Source organism: Ziziphus jujuba, chromosome 8, assembly GCF_031755915.1.
Source record: "Ziziphus jujuba cultivar Dongzao chromosome 8, ASM3175591v1".
Lineage (NCBI taxonomy): Eukaryota > Viridiplantae > Streptophyta > Magnoliopsida > Rosales > Rhamnaceae > Ziziphus > Ziziphus jujuba.
This window is the reverse complement of record NC_083386.1, coordinates 17,114,997-17,139,100: the sequence shown is the minus strand read 5'-3', so window position 1 is coordinate 17,139,100 and position 24,104 is coordinate 17,114,997. Positions and strand designations below refer to the sequence as shown.

Below are 24,104 nucleotides of genomic sequence, written 5' to 3'. Positions count from 1 at the left end.
ATTAGATAACTAGCATGTTTTAATTACACTTATCAACAAAACAGTAAGCAAAAATAAACAAATACCGAACGGAATGAAAATACCTATTTTCGGTTTTTCTAGACAAAATAAAGCAAATTAATGAGAAAATTTTGGAATTTTGAAGAACTGGACCACATGGTAATAGATTATGAGTTCAAGAATAAAATTATAGAAAAAGAAATTCAAATACTAACAAGAATCAAAGAGAACAAAAATATAGAATAGTTGTTGGTTGTTGTTCTTTGTAATTCAAGTTTTTTTGTATAAAATCCTTTAACTAATTTTAATCCAAATAATTTAGCACTCAAACTCAAATATCCAGCAGCAAAAATAACTCTCCAGAAACTCCAAATTTGAAATAAATAATCAACAAAGCAGCAGTTACAAGAAATTTCCAGCAACAAACTTCAACAACAATTTTCAACAAACCGATATATATATATTTTTATATTCGGCCTTCTTTTTTTTTTTTTTTTCACTCACTGAATATCAAACACAACTGCAGTAGCAAGAATAAACAACAAATTTGCAATTCCAACTCCATAAATTCACCAAACCCATGACTTCCAAATAAACACAAATGTGCATTTTTTTTTTTCAAATGTCGCCGCAAACTCTTTTTTTTTTTTTTGAATAGATGAATGCAAATATTTAAGACTAAAACAGCAAAGAAAAAGCAACAATAACCAAATTAAAAGAACAATGATGAAAGAAAACCAACAAACTAGGAAACAAAAAATACGGTAAAACTAGAAAATTCTAATTTAACTAGGAATGAATTTTTTTTATTTATTTATTTTAAGATGCAGAACGTGTATGGGATGGATGCAACCTTAATGTAATGCTAAAATTGAAGAATAACACAAAAACAAATAAAGCAAATAAAGATAGATCAAACCTGAACAAAATTTGGCTATGATATTAAATGATACGAACCTAGGACGACCTACTCCTAAACCCGTATTATATTAGCCCGGATCTTAATTAAGTTCAAGTTCTAATGGAATCGACCTCAACCCCTAACCAACCTATGGTTAGAAACCTTGGTATAATGTAGACGCCACAATAGGGGATGGAAAACCTATTGATAAGTCAAGCTAAAACAACCAATTCTCTAATGGTGTTTTAGGTGTTCTCAAAGAACAAAGAGATAATTAATCTCATAAGTATTTTCTCAATCAAATCAAAGTTGTATTCTTCTTGAAAAATAAGCCTTTAAATAGGCTTTGAAAAAAAAAATAAACCTTAAAAACCCTAGGAAAAACCGGCCACACAAGGAAGAATTCTAGCTTGGCCGAACCTTTCCTTTTCCTAATCTAATTAATTAATTCCCTTATTTTCAATTAGGAATTAATTAATTTACAAACCAAATAATAAAATAAAAACTTTCCTAAACTTATTTTTTCAATAAGTAAATAAATACAAATCCAAAATTAAAGATAGTTTCCTAAAACAAAAAGTAAAAACAAATTAGGAAACTAAATATGGTAATTTTCGGCTATGTTGGTAATGACCCTTCTTTGATCTAATTGGGCTCCAATTCAGCTTCAATAGTCTTTTTGGAATGCCAAATAAGCTTATTGTGAAGTTTCTCATGTGGCCCTTACTTGGAAGTATGAGAAAAGGCTAATACAGTAAAGTACAGCAAATTCGGCCTTTTCTTCCCCTTGTACGTAAACCACCATGTTGTTCGGATTTGAAGCTGCTTTGGCTGGTTTCTATGACTCATCCACCATATGAATTGAACCCATAAGAATGGGGATCCAATTCATACAACCCAACCTCCATCTTGGCACTAAAAACGTCACCCGAGCCCGTTTTGGCTTCTACTGCTTGTATGAGTAAAACAGGCCTTGGTTCTTTAGATATGGGCAACCCCTGTTGATTATGACTTATTCCTTGTATAAAGACAGCAAAATTGTCCTTGAACTTCTTGGCTTGGGCTCTAGTGATCGGCCCCACCTTCATCTGTATGGGATCAGCACCCCAGCAGGTTGTCGGTTGAACGGTCTCAGGCAGATTCGTACACCTTCCATCACCTATTGTGGCGTCTTCATTATATACCAAGGTTTCTAATCACAGGTTGGTTAGAGGTCAAGGTAACCATTAGAACTTGAACATAATTAGATCTGGGCTAATCTAATACGGGTTTAGGTGCAGGTCGTCCTAGGGTCATATCATAAACTTAACAATTGTTACGTCACCATATTTCCTATATAATTACCATAATATCAAATTTATATGTATATATGTATAGTAATAGTAATGATCTAGAATATCACCTAGCTCATTTTTATCATTGGCTATCTAAGTATAGGATTAACAAATCATATACAACAATATTAATTTAAAATATTTTTTATTTTTATTTTTTGTACTAGCCTAATAAGGGAGGTGAACCCTTTAATAGAATCCAATTAAATTCTTGTATGATATTTAAATAACATTGGAATTTTTTTTTAGGAAATTTTTTTTTAACCCCATTTAGTTTGTGCTATATTAGTATATGGTACCATATTGTGAGTCAGGTAGCTCACTATATCAAACACTATACTGTAATTCTCTTATTCATGACATTTTTGTTTGCAATTGTCCAGGAACACATCACCAATGTTGGTTGCAAGTATAATTTAATATAAGCATATCCCACCAACATTGGCGTAATGCATTAAATTACAACTAATCTAAAAATTTAAGCGATGTGAGTTTATTATATACATCAAGCTTTATCAGCATTTTCCCTCATTTATAGGCCATTCAGAACTTTACAAGTGATAATTCTTTAAATGAATGGTCAACATTGCCCCTCACTTGTATCATATCTCACATATAGTTACCCTAATATCAAATGTATACGTATATATAATTTTTCTATTATTCATGATATTTTTGTTCAGAATTGTCTAGGAACACATCATTACCAATGTTGGTTGCAAGTATAATTTGGTATAAGCACATCTCACCAACATTGATGTAATGTGATGAATTACAATTTGACAAAATCCGCCTTGAGGACTCTCTCAGGAATCCTAGATTGCCCGCTAAGGGAAAGTTCCATTGGACAAATCTCTAGGGAAAACCCAATGGAACATTACGTGAAATGTGGAAAAATAAACCCATGCTATACAAAAAAATACCTCAGTGTATACAAATAGAACCACAGCAGTATGCAAGTCCACAACTATAGTCAGCATTTGCATCTTATCATAGTACAGGCATTATTATACATATATATTAAGGTCTTTATTGTATCCATACTTTATATAAGAGCATTCTAAGATTAATTACAAATACAGGTTATACAAATGATATAAATAAGTCTAGATTTATAAAAAAAAAAAAGAAGAAGAAGAAGAAGAAGAATAATAAAAAGAAAGATAAATAATGCTGCTACCATGGAAATACAAAATGGTCAAATGATGCGCAAGGTAGACTGTCTGCTAACTGCTTGGACCTTGGAGAACATATTAAAAATAAATGAAACATGAGATAAAAATATCTCAGTGAGTGGTATAGTACAATAAGAAAATAACCATTTAGTTAGATAAAAATATCTTAATGAGCGGTATAGTACAATAAGAAAATAACCATTTAGTTCTTGGAAAATTGTCTCTCAAGAGCTCACGTTACAACTCGTTTGAAAAGTTTCTCATTTAAAAATTATTTTACCAAAACCAATCCTCCACGTCCTAAAGCTTGGTCGAATAAAATTGATATGCAAAGAATAACAATATACAATCATGCATCAAATATTTATAAGCTATAACACTTATGCAAACATATAATGCCATTTATTTATTATGTCTCAAAAAATGAAGAAACATGTATTTTCCAATGGCCTATTAGTCTATCATACTATATACATAGTGCAGCAAAGTGGCCACTGATGTTCCAAGGCACCCCAAGACGGAGAGAGAGAAGGGGAAACATCATTACTATCCTAAAGGCATCGTGAGGGGTGGGGGTGGATGAGGGGATAATTGTCATCATCAATTCCAATATCCAATATCTAATATCTAATATTCAATATCCACTAGTTTCCAATTTAACCACCACACTTGGTATACAGTTGTTTGTTCAAAGTTCCCCAGAAGGTTACCCATCCTAAGATTACTCTCACGTGAGCATGCTTAACTTCAGAGTTCTTTCTAACCCTGAAGCCAATCCCTCTGAAAAAGTCTTGGCATTTTGAAAATGACTTATTATATTTTAATCATCCCCTAATGTACACCTGGGTGATGTGGAAATAGAAACCAAGTAGCATGCCAGTGCTCCTCACCTACCAACATTGTTTCTTCACAATCCACCCCCTTGGGACCCAATGTCTTTGCTAGCACACTTCCGACCTGGTATAGATTCTAATACTATTTGTTGCACCCTGCCTCTATTGGCTGATTTATCACTCTTTACCGATATTGTCCCCAATTTAACTACCATATTTGGTATGGTATGTTATGTTCAGAGCTTCCTAGGAGCTCACCCATCCTAATATTTCATTTGCCTGAGTAGGCTTAACTTCGAGGTTCTTTCAAACCCTAAAGCCAACCCCTTTCAAAAGGCCTCAGCATTTATGAAAGTGACTATTATTACATTTGAATCATTCTCTAATCTACACCCAGACAATGTGGCATTAGATACCAGGTAGCCTGCTAATGTCCCGCACCCTCCCACATTGATTGTCACGGTATATATACTCCATGACCACCAATATCAATTTCAACCAACCATACCAATTTATATACCATGTCATAATTTCAAATCTCATATACAAAATTAATCAAACAACATTGTCCAACTTCTCTATTTCCAATTAGTAATTTATCTTTCACTAAAATTCAAGTTAACAACACTTAGGCTAGATCATGATTGCAATTACCAATGTATTTTAAATACCATTATTTGAAAATTTACCAAGACCATATTATAATCTAGAATCATTGAAAATCTTGCCAAAGCTTACATGAAATGATAATATATATATATATATATATGCAAAAAATAAGTATTTCAAACCACGAATATATAATATTTAAATCATGTAATTATTATACTAATATGTCAAAAATCATTTTAAAATACAACCACTCATAGATACTGCCAATGATCACTCCTGTTCCTTCTCAAGTTAGTTTCCAAGCGCAGTGCAGATGCCAATATTACAATTAAAGTATTTTTAGACTCCAAAAAATTAAACAAAAGGCATTGTGCCTACCAAACGTCCTAGAATACTTTCTACAATTCTAAGATTATGTAAACTGAATATCAAAGGGTTAAATTATATTGTGAACCATTAGTATCCAGTACCTAAAACTGAGGCCTTTCAGCCAAATGCCAATTTTATGCAAGTGAACTTTCCAATGTGTCCTAGTAACCTCCAAGAACACAAATTTAATATCAATTCGATCTTATGTTTTTCCAACACAGTATGATTTTATTCAATATTTAACTAATTGGTCAGACAATGGAAATATATTCAATGTTGTCCAAAATGATCCAATCATACATCAAATTGAACTTGTAGAATGGGTAAAAAGATTATAAGCTCACGTTAGTCTAAAAATGTTATTGATGACCGAAAAATACATCCAAAGTTTTGGCCAAACTTGGAATATCCATATCTCACAAAATAGTTGGAATTTGGGGTAAAAGGAGGTTGGAAATATACTCAGGAGATATGACATAGACTGGATTGACTAGAAAAGGCCAATTTTCATGCCACCTAAGAAGAACGCTACAGCCAATTTCAAACCGCCTATCCTAATGTTTATGGCATCGGTTCACCAAGAAAATTGATGGGTTGGCTTGAAACTTTATGGATATGGGAAAGGACAAGCAGGTGTATGGTTATTTGGCCAAAAAGTTGGCCAATTTTGTTGAACCAATGATTGCATTTATTAGGTCATAGGTCAGTATAACTCATCTAGCAGGTCTATAATGTTTTTAGGGGTTTTGGGGACAAAATGAGTGTTTCTTAATTTGTTTAATTCTAGGAACACTCCTTAATGTATATATAGGTCTTTAGGTCCACTAACAAACAAAATCCAAAATTTAGTTGGACACAGATAAAATATTAATACTTAAAACTTAACAAACTATAACACAACATTAGTATGCTGTGAGTCTACGAACTCTTGTCATTGAGTTCTATGCAATGGTATAACATCCAATCCAAAATCTTGATCATACAAAAAATAAAGCTCGAGAACCACATATAATCTAACTAATTAATTCTCAAAAGCTTAAGCTTCATTCTGATATGTTGAAGAATGATGCAAATTTGACACATAGCAAGTGGATTTAACATAGAAGCAAAACATGTTTCCTTAGGTGTCTTCATGCATGAATATTTGATGACACCTAGGGTGGCCGCATATCTTCAAGCATGTGTTTGTAGTTTAGTTAGTTAACACCTAAACTAATATTTGTCAATATGCATGGATTTGTAATGTGTATTCTTGACACCTAGACTAACACATGTCTACGTGTATGTTTCTCTAAATTCCTATAAATAGTTGCCTTCTCCCATTTGAATTGTACAAGAAGAAGAAAAAAAATAAAAAAGTACTTGTAATGAGGTGTTGAGAGTTTCACATGGTCAAAGCTCCCAATCCCACTTTCTTTTTCTTGCTTGTATTTGAAAATATAAATACAAGAATTTCTAGCAATTTTCAAAACTATTTCTCCCTCAATTTCTAATAGTGGTATTAGAGCATGTTTAGTCACTCTTGGGCATAAAGACATGATGGAATTTGGTGTAGGTTTATGTTGTTGTACTTTAGAGCACAATCATTCAAGGTGTTAGTCAAGAATGATTGTTGTTGGTTCTTGGTTCTTGATTTTGTTTTTTTGGGAGTTTGTTAAGGTTTTGTTTCTGGTTTTAATGGCGGTTTTGGGGTTCTTGAGAAGGTTGTTAGCTTTTGGGAAGAAGAAGAAAACAAATGTAGTAGTTGAGAGAGAGAGAGAGAGAGAGAGAGAGAGAGAGAGAGAGCCGAAATTGTTGTTTTTCAAAATTTGTTTTTTTTGAATATTACTTCCACTTGTTTTCATTACAATTTTCATACTTTTAAATACATCAAAAAGGCAATAAGAAATGCTGCCATATTAAGCAATAAATACAAAAGCATTAAAAGTAACCAACCAAGCCAAACTACCTCAACTAACTTTAATCAATGTGCTGGGCATGCAAGAAACCTTCTTTAATGGGCAGTTCGGCTTGTCTAAGGCATTTGAATTTGAAAACCAGCTCCATTTGACTTGAAAATTGGAGGGAAGCCTTTTTGAATATTAAACTGTGTTCTAGCCAAAAAACAGATAAAAAAAAGTCCATTTTCCCATTCAAAAATAATCAAACCCGAGGCAGTTTTGCCCAGTTTTCTGGGCAACAACACTGCACAAGGGTCACACTGTTTAGGGCTTAACTCAGCCTTCCCAGCTCCAAATTGGGCCATTCTGTTTTATGCTGCTTCTTCTGCGTTTCTAGCTTATTATATCCAAAATTCAGATCCAAATCCCAAACCTTCTTCAAACGGCATCCAAGGAAGTGGATTTATGTTGCTGGAAATACAATTCTAGCAACTAGACAAAAAGGCCCTAAGCTTTAGTTAATGAGCTTAGGGAATTACAAAAAGGATATTGTTCTTAAACATTACAAGATAAAATAAAATGCATAAACATAAATAATGTTTGGTCTTTGATGTTGCAAAAAAAAGAGTGCAAGTGTAACCGAACTACCTTGCACATTGTGGCAAGATCACCACATTTCAACAAGACATTCTCTGGAAAACATTGCTATCATGGCCAAATCAAGTTCTTCATCGATTTATGTGCCAATTTTCAAATGTTAGAAGTACGATTTTTGTTGCATTAAAATGAAAACTTTCTATAAATCCTAAGATTTGTGGGATATTGTTGAGACTAGAATTAAAAGTCCAGTCAGTAGCTCAAACTCTACTGGTCATGATGAGAAAAATGTAAAGGAGATTACATAAAGAAATTCGAAGGCATTATATATTCTGCAACAAGCTATAATAAATGGAATTTTTCTCAAAATCATGAGTATAATAAGTGCCAAGGATGTGTGGGATATCTTATAGGAGGAATTCTATCACAATGAAACGGTACACACTTCCAAACTATAAATTCTTAGAAGAAAGTTTGAAAATTTGAAGATAAAAGAATCTGAATAAGCTAAAGATTACCACTTTAGAAGCAAAGAGTTGGTAAATCAAATAAATGCATATAGGAAATATATTTATGATAAGAAAATTGTTAAGAAAATATTGATTAATGTTACTAAAAAATACGATGTAATAGGATTGCTATTGAAAAGTCAAAAATATATTTCTCAACTTTCTGTAATAAAGGTGATGTGTTCCTTACAAGCTTTTGAAAAAAGATTCAGTGCGAGCACTGAATAGTTTGTTAAGAGTGCATTTCAATCTAAATCTAATGCACCCTATCAAAAATAAAAAAATGAAGAAAAAAATCAAAGAAAAATTTTGGAGGAGAGAGCTTTAAAAAAGATGTACAAAAAAGAGTGGAAATTATTCTTCTTGTAGTATCTATGAAAAGTCAAACCATTTGGAGAAAAATTGATGGTTTCATGATAAATCATAATGCAAAAATTTGGCTACATTGAAAACAATTGTTGTTTTAGAGAAAGTCACAAAGCTAATTTCTCTAAAGACAAAGAAGATGCTGTGATTCTTTTTTATACTTGTTAAGCTGCAACGAAAGCAAAAGATGACAAATGGTATATTAATAGTGCGTATAGCAATAACATGACTGGTGATGTAATTATTTTTGTGATATTGATACATCATGTAAATCACAAGTCAGATTGAGAAATAGAGTGTTAGTGGAAGCAACTAGAAGGTACTATTGCTATCCATATGGAATAAGGAAAAATTCTTGTGCAAGATGTTTTCTTAGTTCCTAACTTAAAGCAAAATTTGCTAAATGTAGGCTAGATGATACAAAATGGCTATTCTATACACTTTGTAGGAGGCTCATGCAAAATTTATAACAATGACGTGATTATAGCCAATGTCAAAATGGACATTGTACATCAAGACCCAAGGTAAAGATACTCTCACTATCTCCCTGTATAAGGATGATCTTATCTATACAAGAAACAATGATAAGATGATGCAAAAAGTCAATGGAAAATATGATGAAGACTATTGAAATGATAGATCTGGGTTTGATGCATTAATTTTTTGGCATTAAAAAAAGCCAACAGAAGGAAGGGATTTTCATATTTCAAAAGAAGCACACCAAAATAGTGTTACAAAACATTCAGAATGAATAATTACAAGTTATTAACTATACTACTTGTGGTAAATGTAAAATTGAATAAAGAAGTTGGATCTGAGAAGGCAAACGACAGGTTTTATTGAAGTTTAAGAAGAAGTTCGCTATATTTCACTGCTACTCAACCAAACATCATCTATGTTGCAAGTCTACTTTCAAGGTTCATGTAAAATCCAAGTCAAATACATTTCAATGCAGTAAAACTTAGATATCTATAAGGAACAAAAAATTATGGAATTTGGTACGAATCATGTGCAAATTCTAAATTGTTTGTCTATACTAACAGTGATTAAGTTGGATTAGTATATGATTCAAAAAAGTACTTCGGGGTATGTATTCATATTGGGCTCTGAAATTTTCTCATAGGCATGACAGAACAAAGAAAGTGTAGCACAATCATATGCTAAAGTCGAGTATGTAACAGCTATAGTAAAAACAAGTCAATTACTTTAGCTAAAAAGAATTTTCGAAGACGTGGGAAAACCTCATAATCAGGGTACAAAGATCTTTTGTGATAACAAATCAACAATTGCTATGGCAAAGAATCCTACATTTCACAAGAAAACAAGAAACATCACGATCAAATTTTATTTCCTACGTAATGCGATCAAAGACAAAGAGATTAAGTTGATGTCCTACAAGAATGACGAATAGCTAGCAAGTAATTTCACCAAAGCACTACCCAAGGCACAATTTGAACTACGTCAAAAAATAATTGGAGTTTTAGAATTGTGCATTAAGGAGGAGTATTGAAGAAATAATGCACATTTGACACCGAGCAAGTGGATCTAACATAGAAACAACACATGTTTGTTTAGGTGTCTTGATGCATGAATATTTGGTCACACCTAATGTAGCTACATGTCTTCATGCATGTGTTTTAGTTTAGTTAGTTAACACCTAAACTAATACTTGTTAACTGATACGAATCTAGGTCGACTTGCTCCTAAACCCGTATTATATTAGCCCTGATCTCAATTAAGTTCAGGTTCTAATGGTCACCTTAACCTCTAATCAACTTTTGATTAGAACCTTTGGTATATGATGAAGATGCCATAATAAGCAATGCGAGTCCTATTGATAAGTTAAACTAAAATACTTAATTTATATTCAATGTTTTAGGTGTTCAAAGAAAACAAAAAGAATTCTTTCTCACAAGTAATTCTGAATAATAATCTAAGTTGCTATTCCATTGAAAAATAAGCTCTTAAATAGGCTAAGGTTTACAAAACAAAAATCCTAAAATACATTAGGAAATCCAGCTAAAGGTGTTGAAAACATGATGTAGCCGAATTTCCCTTTCTTTCCTAATCTAAATTGGATTAATTAATTCATTTATTTTAGAATAGGAATTAATTAATTTTTACCACCAAAATAATAAAATTCTAACTTGCCTAAAGTAATTTTTCTGGCAAATAAATAATTAAAAACCAAAATAAATGACTAATTTATTAAAACAAAAGTCAAATTTCATATTAGGAAACTAGTTGACTAATTTTACAACTAAGCTGTATTTGTCCAATCATCAGCTTGTTTAGGCTCCAAATCAGCTCCAATATGCCATGTAGGATGCCAAATAGGATTAATATTAGTTCCCATACATTGCCTTTCATTGGAATAAGAAAAACTTGCTTGAACAACAAGAAAGACCAAAGTCAGTGCCAAAATAGAGATTTTCAGCCAAAATGAAAGCTTGTGCGCAAATGTGATTAATGACCAACTTTGCTTCTACCTTGGCATGATTTTATGGCAGCATGGAGTGCTCAATCACATTCATAAGTCAAAAAATTCATTCCTTGCTGCCCAAAATCCATAGAAGCACCAAAATAGCTTCTAGGTCCATTTCCGCCATCATAATTTGGATGCATAAAACAGACTTTGGATCTTCGGGTGTTTTCATGCCCTCTTAGGATTTAATAACACCTTAAATGAATCTAACTAGGTTGTCCTTAAATATTTTAGCTTGTGCCCTTATTATTGGCCCCGTCTTTAATTGTACCCAATGGGTAGTTGATTGTACGGATACGGGCGGATTCTCATCATTCCCCTCCTCTTGAAAAGGATTAGTCCTTAAATCAAAGTCATCACGTAGAAAATGGAAATAAATCAGAAACATTAAAGGTAGAACTCACATTATACTGACCTGGTAAGTCAAGCTTGTAAGCGTTTTTATTGATCATTTCCAAAACTTGAAAATGCCCATTCTCTCGAGGCATAAGTTTTGACTTTCGTTACTTTGAAAACCTCTCCTTTCTTAAGTGCAACCGAACACAATCTCCAGGTTCAAACACAACCTTTATTCGACTTTGGTTAGCATTCTTAATATATTGCTCTGCCCTCCTCTCAATGTCGCTTTTGTCTTCTCATGAATCTGCTTAACAAATTCAGCTTTTCATTTTCCACCTAGATTAGCACGTTCACTTAAAAGCAAAGGTATTAAATCTAATGGAGTCAAAGGATTAAAACTAGAAACAATTATAAATGGAGAAAGTTTAGTTACTGAATGTATAGATCTATCATAAGCAAATTCCACATGTGGCAAACATTCCTCCAAAGTTCTTAAGTTTCTACTAATTAATGCTCTTAGTAATGCAGACAAACTTCTATTCACTATTTCAATCTGTCCATAAGCTTGTGCATGACAAGTAGTTGAAAACAAAATTTTAGTCCCTAACTTAGCCCACAAAGTTTTTTAAAAATAACTCAAGAACTTAGCATCCCTATATGAAACAAGACATTCCATGTAATCTTACTATTTCCCTAAAGAATAAAGTAGCTACATTGGATGCATCATCAATTTTATTACATGCAACGAAATGTGTCATTATAGAAAACCTATCAACAACTACAAACATTGAATCATTTCCATTCCTAGACCTAGATAAACTAAGAACAAAATCCATAGACAAATTAACCTAAGGATGTGATGGAATCGGCAAAGGTAGGTACAATCCATGTGGCTTCAATCTAGATTTTGATTTTGGGCAATTTAAACGCTTCTCATATATCCTCTCCACATATCTCCTCATGTTCGGCCAATAAAAATATTCCTACAGAATAGACAAAGTTTTAACAACTCCAAAATGACCCATTAAATTCCCATAATGACCTTTTCTAATTAACAATTACCTAATGCTATGATTAGGCACATAAAATTGACTTTCCCGAAACAAATACCCCTCAAAGATGTAAAATCTATTGAAACCATGCTTAACACAATTTTTATATATTTCACCAAAGTCACTATCATGCTCATAAAGTTCTTTTAATTGTTCAAAACCAAGTAATTTAGCATCTAAGGTTGAAAATAGTACATACCTTCGGGAATGCATCGGCAACCACATTTTCTTTATTTTTCTTGTAGCAGATGGCATAAGGAAAAGTTTTGATGAATTTAATCCATTTCCCATGCATTCGGTTGACCTTCCCTTGGCCTTTAATATGCTTCAATGATTCATGATCTGTATGAATCACAAATCCTTCGGCATCAAGTAATATTGTCATGTCTCCAAAGCTCTCACCAAAGAATACATTTCTCTCTCATAGGTTGGATAGTTTAATGTAGCTCCATTCAACTTCTCACTAAAGTAGGCTATGAGCCTTCCTTTTTGAATCAAAACAGCTCCAATATCTACACCAGAAGCATCACATTCAATTCAAAAGTTTTAGAAAAATTTGGCAAAACTAATACAGGAGCATTAGTTAATTTTTCTTTCAACAAATTGAAAGGCTTCTCTTATGCTCCCCTCCATTTGAATCCAACATTCTTCTTGACAACTTCGGTTAATGGTGCTGCTATGGTGCTAAAATCCTTGAAAAATCTTTAGTAGAAGCTAGCCAAACCATTAAAACTCCTTACCAGGCTAATAGATGTAGGTTTCGGCTACTCTTGTATGGCTTTCACCTTGGATTAATAAACTTTAATTTCTGCACTACTTACAATAAATCCTTGAAAAACCAGTTCATTTCGACAAAAATCACACTTTTTAATGTTAGCAAATAATCTTTCCTTCCTACTAGGATGTCCTACATGATCATCTAAACTTCTACTATATACAAGAATATCATCAAAGTAAACAACCATAAATTTTCTAGTGAATGGACATATAATATGATTCATTAATCTGATAAAAGTACTAGGTGCATTAGTTAAACCAAAAGGCATTACCAACCACTCATATAATCCATAGTTATTTTTAAATGCGGTTTTCTATTCATCTCCCTCTTTCATTCTAATTTGATGATATTCACTCCTAAGATCAATTTTAGAAAACATGCATACACCATATAATGCATCAAGCATATCATCTAATCTAGGAATAGGATACCTATATTTAATGGTTATATTATTAATGGTCCTACAATCTACACACATGCACCATGATCCATCTTTCTTAGGCACTAATAAAACAAGGACAACACATGGACTCATGCTTTCACGAATAAAACCTTTTTCAACCAATTCATTTACCTAGCTGTGTAGCTCCTTTGTCTCCTCGGGACTGCTTCTATATACAGGTCTATTAAGAATTGCAACTCCAGGACTAAAATCAATTTGATGTTCAATCCCTTGAATGAGTGGTAAACTACTAGGAATCTTCTCCGAAAAGATATCATTAAATTCCTGCAAAAGAGAAGAAATAGAACTTGGCAATTCAAGCTCGTTAAGTTTAGCTTGATGATTTAAATAAACATCTTTATAAATCATAACCAGCAGAGGTTTCTTACTCAAAAATTCCTTTTTAACCTCACCTAAACTAAGATAAAATTCTTCTTTTTCTTATCTGTCCTTTCTTTTTTGGTTTTCTCTTATTCTCCAATGCTCTCGGATTTTTCTCCTTTTTTTCTCTCTATCAGGTTCCTCATTCTTTTTTTCCCCCAATTTCAGTTTTTGAAAGCTTACCTTGGTTAGGTGGATCGGCCTTAACTCCTTTTTCAATTGGTGAAGCCGTGGGTGCCATGTTAGTTTTCTCCTTTAGCTGCTTGGTCTCCCTTCTTTGTTGCATTTGTAGTTTGTCTCTACACACCTTTTTTGGAGTCAACGGCTCAAGCCTAATCTTCCTTCCCTTAAATTTAAAACAATAGCATTTTCTCGACCATAATGTATAGTATCCTTATCAAATTATTGTGATCTTCTTAATAAAATATGTCTGACATGCATAGGTACAACATCCACATATTTATCAATATTAAACTTTACCTTGACTTGTTTATTTACCTTCATCCCACCACTATCATTAAGTCATTGTAATCTATATAGTTTGGGATGTTTAGTTATTGTTAACCCTAATTTCTCAACCACAACATTACTAATAACATTAGCCCAACTTTCACTATCAATTATTATGCTACAAATATTACCTTAAATTTCACACCTAGTATGGAAGATGTTTTCTCTTTGGATTTGATCCTCATTCTTGTACACGATTACAACCTTCCTTGCCACCAAGCTAAGTTCAGCTCTTGAGGCTATAAGTGTCTCAGATTCTCTATGTTCTTCCTCTTCAATTTCTTCCTCACCAAGTTCGGCTTCTTCTTTGAATTCTTCACTTTCGGAGTCCAACCCTCCATTACCTTTCAGCACCATGATTCTGCTATTTGGACATTGGTTAGCAACATGTCCTCGACCTTGGCACTTAAAACAAACAATATCTCAAGTTCTTGAAGGTTTAGAATCAGATTTACCTTTTAACTTTGGTGCTTGAGTGGGATCCGACCTTGTATCTCTCCTTGGCCAATTGGAGCTTTCACCTTCTAGCTTCGGTTTTTGTCTTGAATCAAAAGTGGGATTGCTTCTCCAAACACTTGAACATGACCTTCTGCTGTTAGAAACCTTTCCAAACTGTGAGCTTGTACCCTCCTCTTGAATTTGTTCTCAATTTTGATGGCCACATGTAGCATCTCTTCCAATTCCACATATTGTTGTAATTTTACTTGGTTGGCTATTATCAATTTAAACCTCCCAAAAACCGCACCATGGTTGACTTAAGGTCCTCATTCATGCTCAACCTCATCATGAGCATCTCCATCTCCTTGGAGTAATCCTTTACGATCCTACTTCCTTGCGATAAAGATTGAAGTCTTTGGTGCAGCAACCTATGGTAATGAGTCAGCTCAAACCTCTTCCTCATGGCTCCCTTCATTTGTCACCAAGTGGTAATTAGTTCATCACCAACTCCCCTTCGGGTACCTTGCTCATACTCCACCTTTGGAGTGCATAATAATCAAAATCCAAAGCGGCCAACTTTACCTTCTTTGCCTCGGAATAATATGGCAATCAAAGATCATTTCCATGCGTTTTTCCCATTCTAGATAAGCTTTCGGATCACCCTTTCCCATGAATGGCGGTATATTGACTTTAATATTTCAAAGATCATCATCTTCCTCTCGGGCTTGCCTCCCATGGGTTTACTTCATTGGAGTGTAAAAATATCTTTAAACTACTCTTCGAGGTTATCTCCAAACTTACCTCCTTCGATTTCCTCCCGAAAATGTCATGGCTTCCTTGACCTCGACCTCGACCTTGGCCTCTATGAAACTCTTGCCTCGGATTTGGCCCACCTATTGATGTTTCAAACCTGTCCATCCTTTGATGAAGTTGATTAAAGCGAGCATCCATCCGTTGTAATTGTTCCAAAACCGCCAGCATGTTAGTTGGTTCACCTCCAAGTCCCATTGCTGTTGATTTGCCTTTGAATCCTACGGATTCCTCTTCAAGATTCCTTAATGAACCATATTCTCTTCTCATTCTTGGATCTGTCATGGTAGTAAAAATAAATTAAAAATCCTCATAAATTCACTCTCTTACAGGTATCACTCAAATAAGGTCTTGATAGTCATGATTGCACACTAGTTTCAGCTTTTAACCCTCTTTTAAGCTCACACTCTCTTGCCTTTTTCCATTCAAAGAATTATCTCAAATTCTATTAAAACACACTCAAAACAGCAATTAGATCACAAGTATGCCCGAATTAAACTTATCAATAAAACAGAAACAAAAGGCAAGCAAATACCGAGTGAATTGATAAAATTTAATATCGGCCTTACTAACCAAAAGCAAGGTAAAATCATAATGCAATTTTCGAAATTAATAAGGAGTAGACCGGAATATTAAGAAACAATAAATTTAAGGATAAAATTTAGAAAAGAGATTCAAACAACAAACAAGAAACAATTCGAACAAAATATGGAATAGTTGTTGGTTGTAATTCTTGTAATTGAAGTCTTTTTCTCAAATCCTTTAACCAATTTTAACCCAAACAATTTTAACACTCAAAATTCAAATCTCCATCAGCAATATAGAATGAATAACAGTAACTCTGAATAATCACTATTGAAATTCCACACCAAAACAAACTCAATTTTCAACCTTCCAAAAACCAGCCTTTTACAATTTTTTATTTTTGGCATTTCTTCTTCTTTTTTTTTTTTAATCACTAACACAATAATTTCACACAATCTCAAGTAGCACAATTCACCCAAAAAACACAAACTTTAATGCCAAAAATTCAACAAACCTGATCTAAACTTTTCAAACAAAAACAAATTGCAAAAGATTGTAGGTATAAGCAAGTTGTTCTGAAAACTCCTCTTTTTTTTTCTTTTCTTTTTTCTTTTTTTTTTGGGAATATATGAATGCAACTAATTAAGATTAAAATAGCAAAGAAAAATAAAAAATAAACCAAATTACTAAGAACAATTATGCAAACAACCAACAAACTAAAAAACAAAAAATTTGGCTAACAAAAGGGATAAATTTAACTATGTAGAAAATTTTGTTGTTGTTGTTTTTTTTTTTATTATTATTTTTTTTTATATGCAGATCATGAGACACAAAATTAAATAAAGCAAACAAGATAGATCAAACCTGAACAAAATTTGTCTCTGATCCCAAATGATACGAACCTAGGTTAACTTGCTCCTAAACCCGTATTATATGAGCCCGGATCTCAACTAAGTTCTGGTTCTAATGGTCACCTTAATCCCTAATCAATTTATGATTAGAAACCTTGGTATATGATGTCTAACGGCACAATAGGTGACGGATGTCCTATTGAGAAGTCAAACTAAAATACTTGATTTCTATTCAATGTTTTAGGAGATCAAAGAGAACAGAGATAATTCTTTCTTACAAGTATTTTCTGAATAATAATCAGTGGCTGTTCCATTGAAAAATAAGCCCTTAAATAGGCTAAGGTTTACAAAACAAAAACCCTAAAACACATTATGAAATCCGGCCAAAGGTGTAGGAAACATGATGTGGCCGAATTTCCCTTTCTTTCTTAATCTAAATTGGATTAATTAATCCTTTTATTTTAGAATAGGAATTAATTAATTTACAACCAAAATAATAAAATTCTAACTTTCCTAAAGTAATTTGTCCAGCAAATAAATAATTAGAAGCCAAAATAAATGACTAATTTCTTAAAACAAAAGTCAAATTTCAAATTAGAAAATTAGTTGACTAGTTTTACAACTAAGCTGTATTTGCCCAATCTCCATCTAATTTAGGCTCCAAATCAGCTCTAATATGCCATGTAGGATGCCAAATAGAATTAATATTGGTTCCCATACGTTACTCTTGATTGGAATAAGAAAAACTTGCTTAAACAACAAGAACGACCAAAGCTAGCGCCAAAATAAAAATTTTCAGCCAAAAGGAAAGCTCGTGCACAAATGTGATTAATGACCAGCCTTACTTCTGCCTTGGCATGATTTTATCGTCCCTTGAAGTGCTCAGTCACATTCATAAGTCAACAAATTCATTCCTTGCTCCCGGAGTCTATAGGAGCATCAAAATAGCTTGCCGGGTCCATTTCCGCCTTCCTAACTTCAATGCATAAAACAAGTTTTGAATCTTCGGGTATTCTCATGCCTTCTTGGGATTTGGAAACACCTTAAATGAAACTAACCAGGTTGTTCTTAAATCTTTTAGTTTGTACCTTTGTGATTAGTCACGTCTTTAATTATACAAGATCAGCACTTTAACGGATAGTCAGTTGTACAAGTACAGACAGATTCTCATCATTAACATATATAGATTTGTAATGTGTATATTTGACACTTAGGCTAACTCATGTCTACATGCATGTTTCCCTAAAATCCTATAAACAGTTTGCTTCTCCCATTTGCATAGTGCAACAACAAGAACAAGAAAAAAAAAAAAGATAATAAATAAATAAATAAAAGAACAAGGAAAAAAAATTAAAAAAAAAATTTGAAAAAAAAGTTATAGTGAGATGTTGAGAGTTTTACTTATAAAAGCTTCCACTTTTTTTTGAAAATATTTCAATAAAGAATTTTTAGTGAATTTTAAAAAAAATTACTAGTCCATTTTAAATGGACAATTATGTGACGATGATATAACTTAAACATAAATATCTAAAATTTCTAATTCCATATTAAATTACCATTAATCTTAAAAATTTAAAATGTTAAGATATAAATTTTATTATCGCGAATACCAACACACTGTAATGTGTATATCACTTTAGGGCCATTTGTGTAGCTAGTTTGTTTACACTTGTACATAGGTGCGGTTATTGTAGATTGGTGAGAAACCCAATTATCGTTTAGAGCAAAAACCAATTCTACACCAAATTGAATCCAAAACCAAAATTTTGAAGTGTATGCTTGATTCAACAAAGATACTTTAATTTCAAATTTTACATGAAGAAAGTCAAAATATAAATCATTCCCCGGGGGCTCCCAACACAACAATACAAACCATCTCTGAATCATTTACACCTTTCAGCAATATTAACTATTGCGATGGGTTTCCACACGACCACAAATGACTGAAAAGTGGGCGTTCAATATTACATCACAATATACAGGATCTTGAATTATAGAAACACAATGGGTTCCCCACGGGATGAGCAGATCTGTAGTTAATTTGGTCAGAAGTTCTGCAATCACGAAGTAGTTGGGCGAGGTAGTCGTTTGGCAATTTCCTATCAAAACAACGGAATAAAAGTTCCTATCAATCTTTGAATACAGAACAATGTTTCACAATGCATCCATAAGCATAGAAAAGTTATCCGCAGGCTAATTTCCCAGGCAAGTCTGAGCCATGTGAACATAGCACTTTCCTAGAAACACAAATTACGAGAGAATCACACAGATTTTCAAAGCTTTATCCTGTTTCATGCAATGCCTCGACAAGTTTTCTGAAAATGTTAGTGACATGATAAACAGGAATACAATGGGATTATATCTTCAATAAAGATATTAATAAAATTTGATCTTTTCCTTGAAGAAGTACCCTAAAGTCGTAGCAATAACAAGCATGCTCTACAATCGTATCCTAATCAAAACTAAGAAAGAAATTTAAATTGGTTTTATTGTGCAACATATAATAATAATATGGAAACAAAAAGGATACGGCATGAAAGATCAAAAAAATTAGCAAATGAAATGTTCATAATACTTCACCAAGGCCTTGCTAAAACAAGAAATGAATTGTAATTTCTGGATTCCATCATCATGATCATTTGGCACATGTTGGGAATTCACCACCAAATCAGAAAATTGATAGACATTTCAAAAACCAAAAATATGGAGCATAAAATAACACAGTTCAAACTAGTTTTGTAAAAATGAATCCTTTTCTAAGCATTGTTTCTTCTTGAAAATACAGGTACCGTACCAACATCCTCTTCAAAGCTGGATATTTACGAAGTATACAGGTAATGTATTCCACCAGTACTAACAGGTCGTAACAGAAAAAATACAGAATCACAAAATAACTTCAGGAATACCTCAAACAGCTGATTAATATTATCTGCTGTCTTTGCAGATGTTTCAATGAAGAACATCCCATTCTTTTCCGCACATTCAATGCCATCCTTCAGAAGTTCATTTTTTCACATCTCAGTTACATAAATATCTTTCTCCAATTTGGCTATAACAAAAAATAAATTAAACCAACTAGTATTGCACTTACTTGAACAGATACTTCTCTCTTCTCATGCAAATCAGCTTTATTACCAACCAAGGCCATAATAATATCAGGGCTCCCATGTTTTTGCAGCTCCTACAATATTCAAAGTTCAGTACATTGTTAGAATAAAAAAAGTGGAACCAAGATGCATAAACCAATTGGCTTAACACAAGAGGTTATACCAGTTAAAAATTCTAGTAAGAACTATGGACCCCATGTGACAAGGCATTCGTAGAAGTTTCAGTCTCCCTAGTAAATTTTCATTCACTTAAACACTGATAAGTCATAAAAGAAATAACTTTGGTATGGGCGACTACCATATCAGCAAGTCATTTATACTTTGGCATGGATATCAGTAACATATAATCATCAAGCATTTTCACCAGTCAAAACAGATTTTACAGTAACAAAATGGGATTAACTAACACAAAGGGAAAGTTATACTTTTAGAACAGATTTATCTAGACTATATGGGGCTTACTAAAAATAAAAATAAGTAATAATTGGTGAATTAACAAGGAATAAGGTTGATGCCAAGATTTGTACATCTATGTCTACATTAATGACGATAAGCCCCTTTAAAACATGCAAAACAATGATAGCAGGTAGTTCACATATAGGTAATTCATCCACCCAATCTAAAAGGATTTCAAATCCAGTTTCAAGTGCTTCCCATCTTTGGTGGTCACATTCCGTAAATAATGCTGACTGGTAAAAACCGAAGGCTTACAGTTACCATAATTCTGATGAATCTAATAAAATGATGCAGCAAAATATTTTCAAGCAAAAATATAATCTAGATATTAACCTATAGGATTTTATGAAAGTGTAAATAAAGCAAGCATTCATTTTAGAGTAGATTGACTATATCTAAAATGTTTCCCATCCAACTTTTAATAGAATGTTATAATTACTAGACAAGAAAATTAGTATACATGGTTACTAAAGATATCCACCAAACCTTGGTCTAACAACTAGCTCAATAGAAATGCATAACAGGTTCTTATCAACTTATAAAGGATACATACATCAACTTATATTTTATGTTCCAACCAATAACACCATCCAAAGCATGGTCACCAACAAAATTTTGTCAGCTGTGCAACATTATAACCACTATAAAGGTTAAATATTTTCTTATGATGCCTCGAGTCATGATATAGACTTTTAGCATTGCAAATATAATTATAAATAAAATCAAATAAAGAAATTTTTTAATAACTAAAACTATTTTGGATACGGAAGCATTCAGGGAGAATTAACCACTTAAAAATGGCAACACATTAGGCTTTCAAGGTAAAACCTATCACCCATATCATAAATTGTTTACTCCAATACTACATTTCTACCTCATACATGATGCTTTGATTGCTAAGATGAGTTCATGTTGTTAGCTCATAGATTACTAAATAGTCCCATCACCTCCATTGCAAACCAAAAGTGATGGTGAAGAGTATAAATTTCATTTCCTTAAAAGTAATAATATGAAAACAATGCAAACAAGCAATAGTTGTGGTCTGTAAACAAAAAATACCTTCACCCAATACTGCGCTTTCGCAAAGGAGTCTGGGCTTGTTATATCATACACAACAACTGCAACAGCTGCACCTCGGTAGTAAAGGGGAGCCAGTGCAGCATATCTGAATGGAACACAATCAATGATTAATATTCTATTTAAAAAGGAGCAGTCCTGGATTTTATTAAGGAGTAGAGAAGGAGATTGGAACATAAAAAATAATGTTCTTCTATTAAGATATATATGAAATCCATATTGCAAAATATGTAACAACGATTTGGCCAATAATACCTCTCCTGGCCAGCAGTGTCCCAAATTTCAAACTTAACTGTTGTAGAGTCTTGCAAAGCAATTGTCTGTGACAAGAATGAAGCTCCAACAGTAACCTGAAATAATGAAATCCAGTAAACATGATTACCTTTATCAACAAATATCTTCCACTACGAGAAGAACAAGTGCATGGCTGGTGATTAATAACATGTCAAACAAATAATACAAAGAAGAATGGAGTGGGCTAGATTCCTCATTCCATTTATCTATACCATGAGACTCATAGGCAGCTTCATCTCTATAAGCATTTCCTTCTCAAATTGGTGTTCTTATAAATACATCGCTCTAGAGATGGCTTTACTAAGTATACCATCAGACATCATCAAATATGGAGCAATGTTGTTCAAAAAATTATCTACACTAAGGCTCTAGAGGGAAAAACAAGTTTCCTCTATCGTACAGAGCAAAGCATGGTCCTTACCTTGGATGTAGGATCAAATTGACCACGAACAAAACGAAGAACAATGCAGCTTTTACCGACTCCAGAATCACCCAACAGAACCAGCTGTGAATAGTCACAGATTACAGGTTAATTGCATACTGTCAAATGCGTACATCAACATTTGAATCAAACACTGCTTCAATGAAAAGAGAATATAAATGATCCACTTCAACATGAAGGAAACAAATGACAATGTAAGATTCTGAGCATCACATGAAAGAATCAACAAAGCTTCCAGAAGCGATCTATAATTATGAGTTGCAAAAACATATTAGACAAGTAATTGCCACCAAAAAAAATAAAAAAAGGAACATTATAATTTGGATAACTCCTACTTCGTACGTTAAAAACTCCCTCAAAACAGAAGAAATTTATGCAACAGCACACACAAAAATCTGTTTGAAGAGGGCTACAACTATGGAAACCCACAAACAATAAACCAGTTGTAGCTTTACTTGACCGATTAGATGCCTTGAATTTGATGTCGACAATAGCATCCAAAGTGACAAAAGGAATGCACAAAACACACACACACACACACACACACAGGCACACACGCGCGCGCGCGCACACACACACACACACCCCCAAGAAATGTAAAGAACACTAATACACCAATTTACAAACTCTATCTACTCAAAAAGAGAAATCCTAGAATTACTTCGATAATATAGGCCCTAGGATTACCTTGACGCGTATATTTTTGGCGTCGGGGGCTCCACCGTTCTCTGAATTCGTTCCAACCAACCGTCCAGAACTCCTATCTGCTAACAAATAATCCACATCCAGTCAAATTTGACAAAGACCCTCAAGAGAGTGACCCAATTAAAGCATTTCGTCGAAAAAATAAAAATAAAATGGCCTAATTAAGAAACCCATCAAATCAAAATCACCCAGTCTACACCAATCCAATCCCTTTGAGCTTTTAAAGTAAAAGAAAAATACAAGAAATTTTCTATGACCCAAAACAAGAGGGTTTCAGCCATCAATTCAATTTTTGAAAGCCTTAAATCTCAGAGGGTAATAAAGCTGTTAAACCTCAAAGAAATGAAGAATTTACCTGGAAGAGAGGAGGAGCAACCCATTCCAGCAGAAACTTCTTGATTTATATACGTGTATGTATAGATTTAAGTTTTTGTGAAAAATATTTTTCTAGGGCTTATCAAGAATAGAAGAGAAGATATAGAGATTCAGAACCGAAAAAAAGTTCGGTCTCCAGCTCAGGTCGTTAATGGCTGGTATACCAGGGGAAATTATTTTAAGCGATGGTTACTCCATCTCAGCATAAAACACTTGGTGCCCCTTCCAATCGCAAACTGCCAAATCAGATTACAGAAAATAATAAAAAAAAGGCTTTCTCGTTGCCATGTTCAAAATTTTAACCGAGCTTATAAAACCGAATCCAAAAAAAAAATTGGACATTAACTTTTATTATCATTTCGGGAAAAAAAAATTCTTATTATTATTATTTTTTTTTTTTTGTTCTGAAAAAATTCTTATTATTAGTACTGTTATTATTGTTGTTATATTAATAATAATAT

At 33.1% G+C, this 24,104-nt stretch overlaps 1 protein-coding gene across 2 annotated transcripts; it reads right to left on the bottom strand.

Moving 5' to 3' along the window:
* Positions 1–18,933: 18,933 nt before the first annotated feature.
* Positions 18,934–23,801, bottom strand: LOC107413830 (ras-related protein RABF1). 2 transcript variants are annotated; one of them, XM_016021880.4, is made up of 8 exons: positions 23,624–23,801; positions 23,251–23,327; positions 22,543–22,626; positions 22,083–22,177; positions 21,810–21,915; positions 20,279–20,368; positions 20,094–20,180; positions 18,934–19,286 (listed from the first exon to the last, which is right to left on the bottom strand). In XM_016021880.4, the coding sequence occupies exons 1-8, from the start codon at positions 23,646–23,648 to the stop codon at positions 19,248–19,250; spliced, it is 603 nt and encodes a 200-aa protein (XP_015877366.1). In that variant the 5' UTR covers positions 23,649–23,801; the 3' UTR covers positions 18,934–19,247. The 2 variants fall into 2 exon arrangements, with proteins under 2 accessions (XP_015877366.1, XP_048326628.1); XM_048470671.2 differs by lacking the exons at positions 23,251–23,327; positions 23,624–23,801 and adding an exon at positions 23,019–23,141.
* Positions 23,802–24,104: the final 303 nt, after the last annotated feature.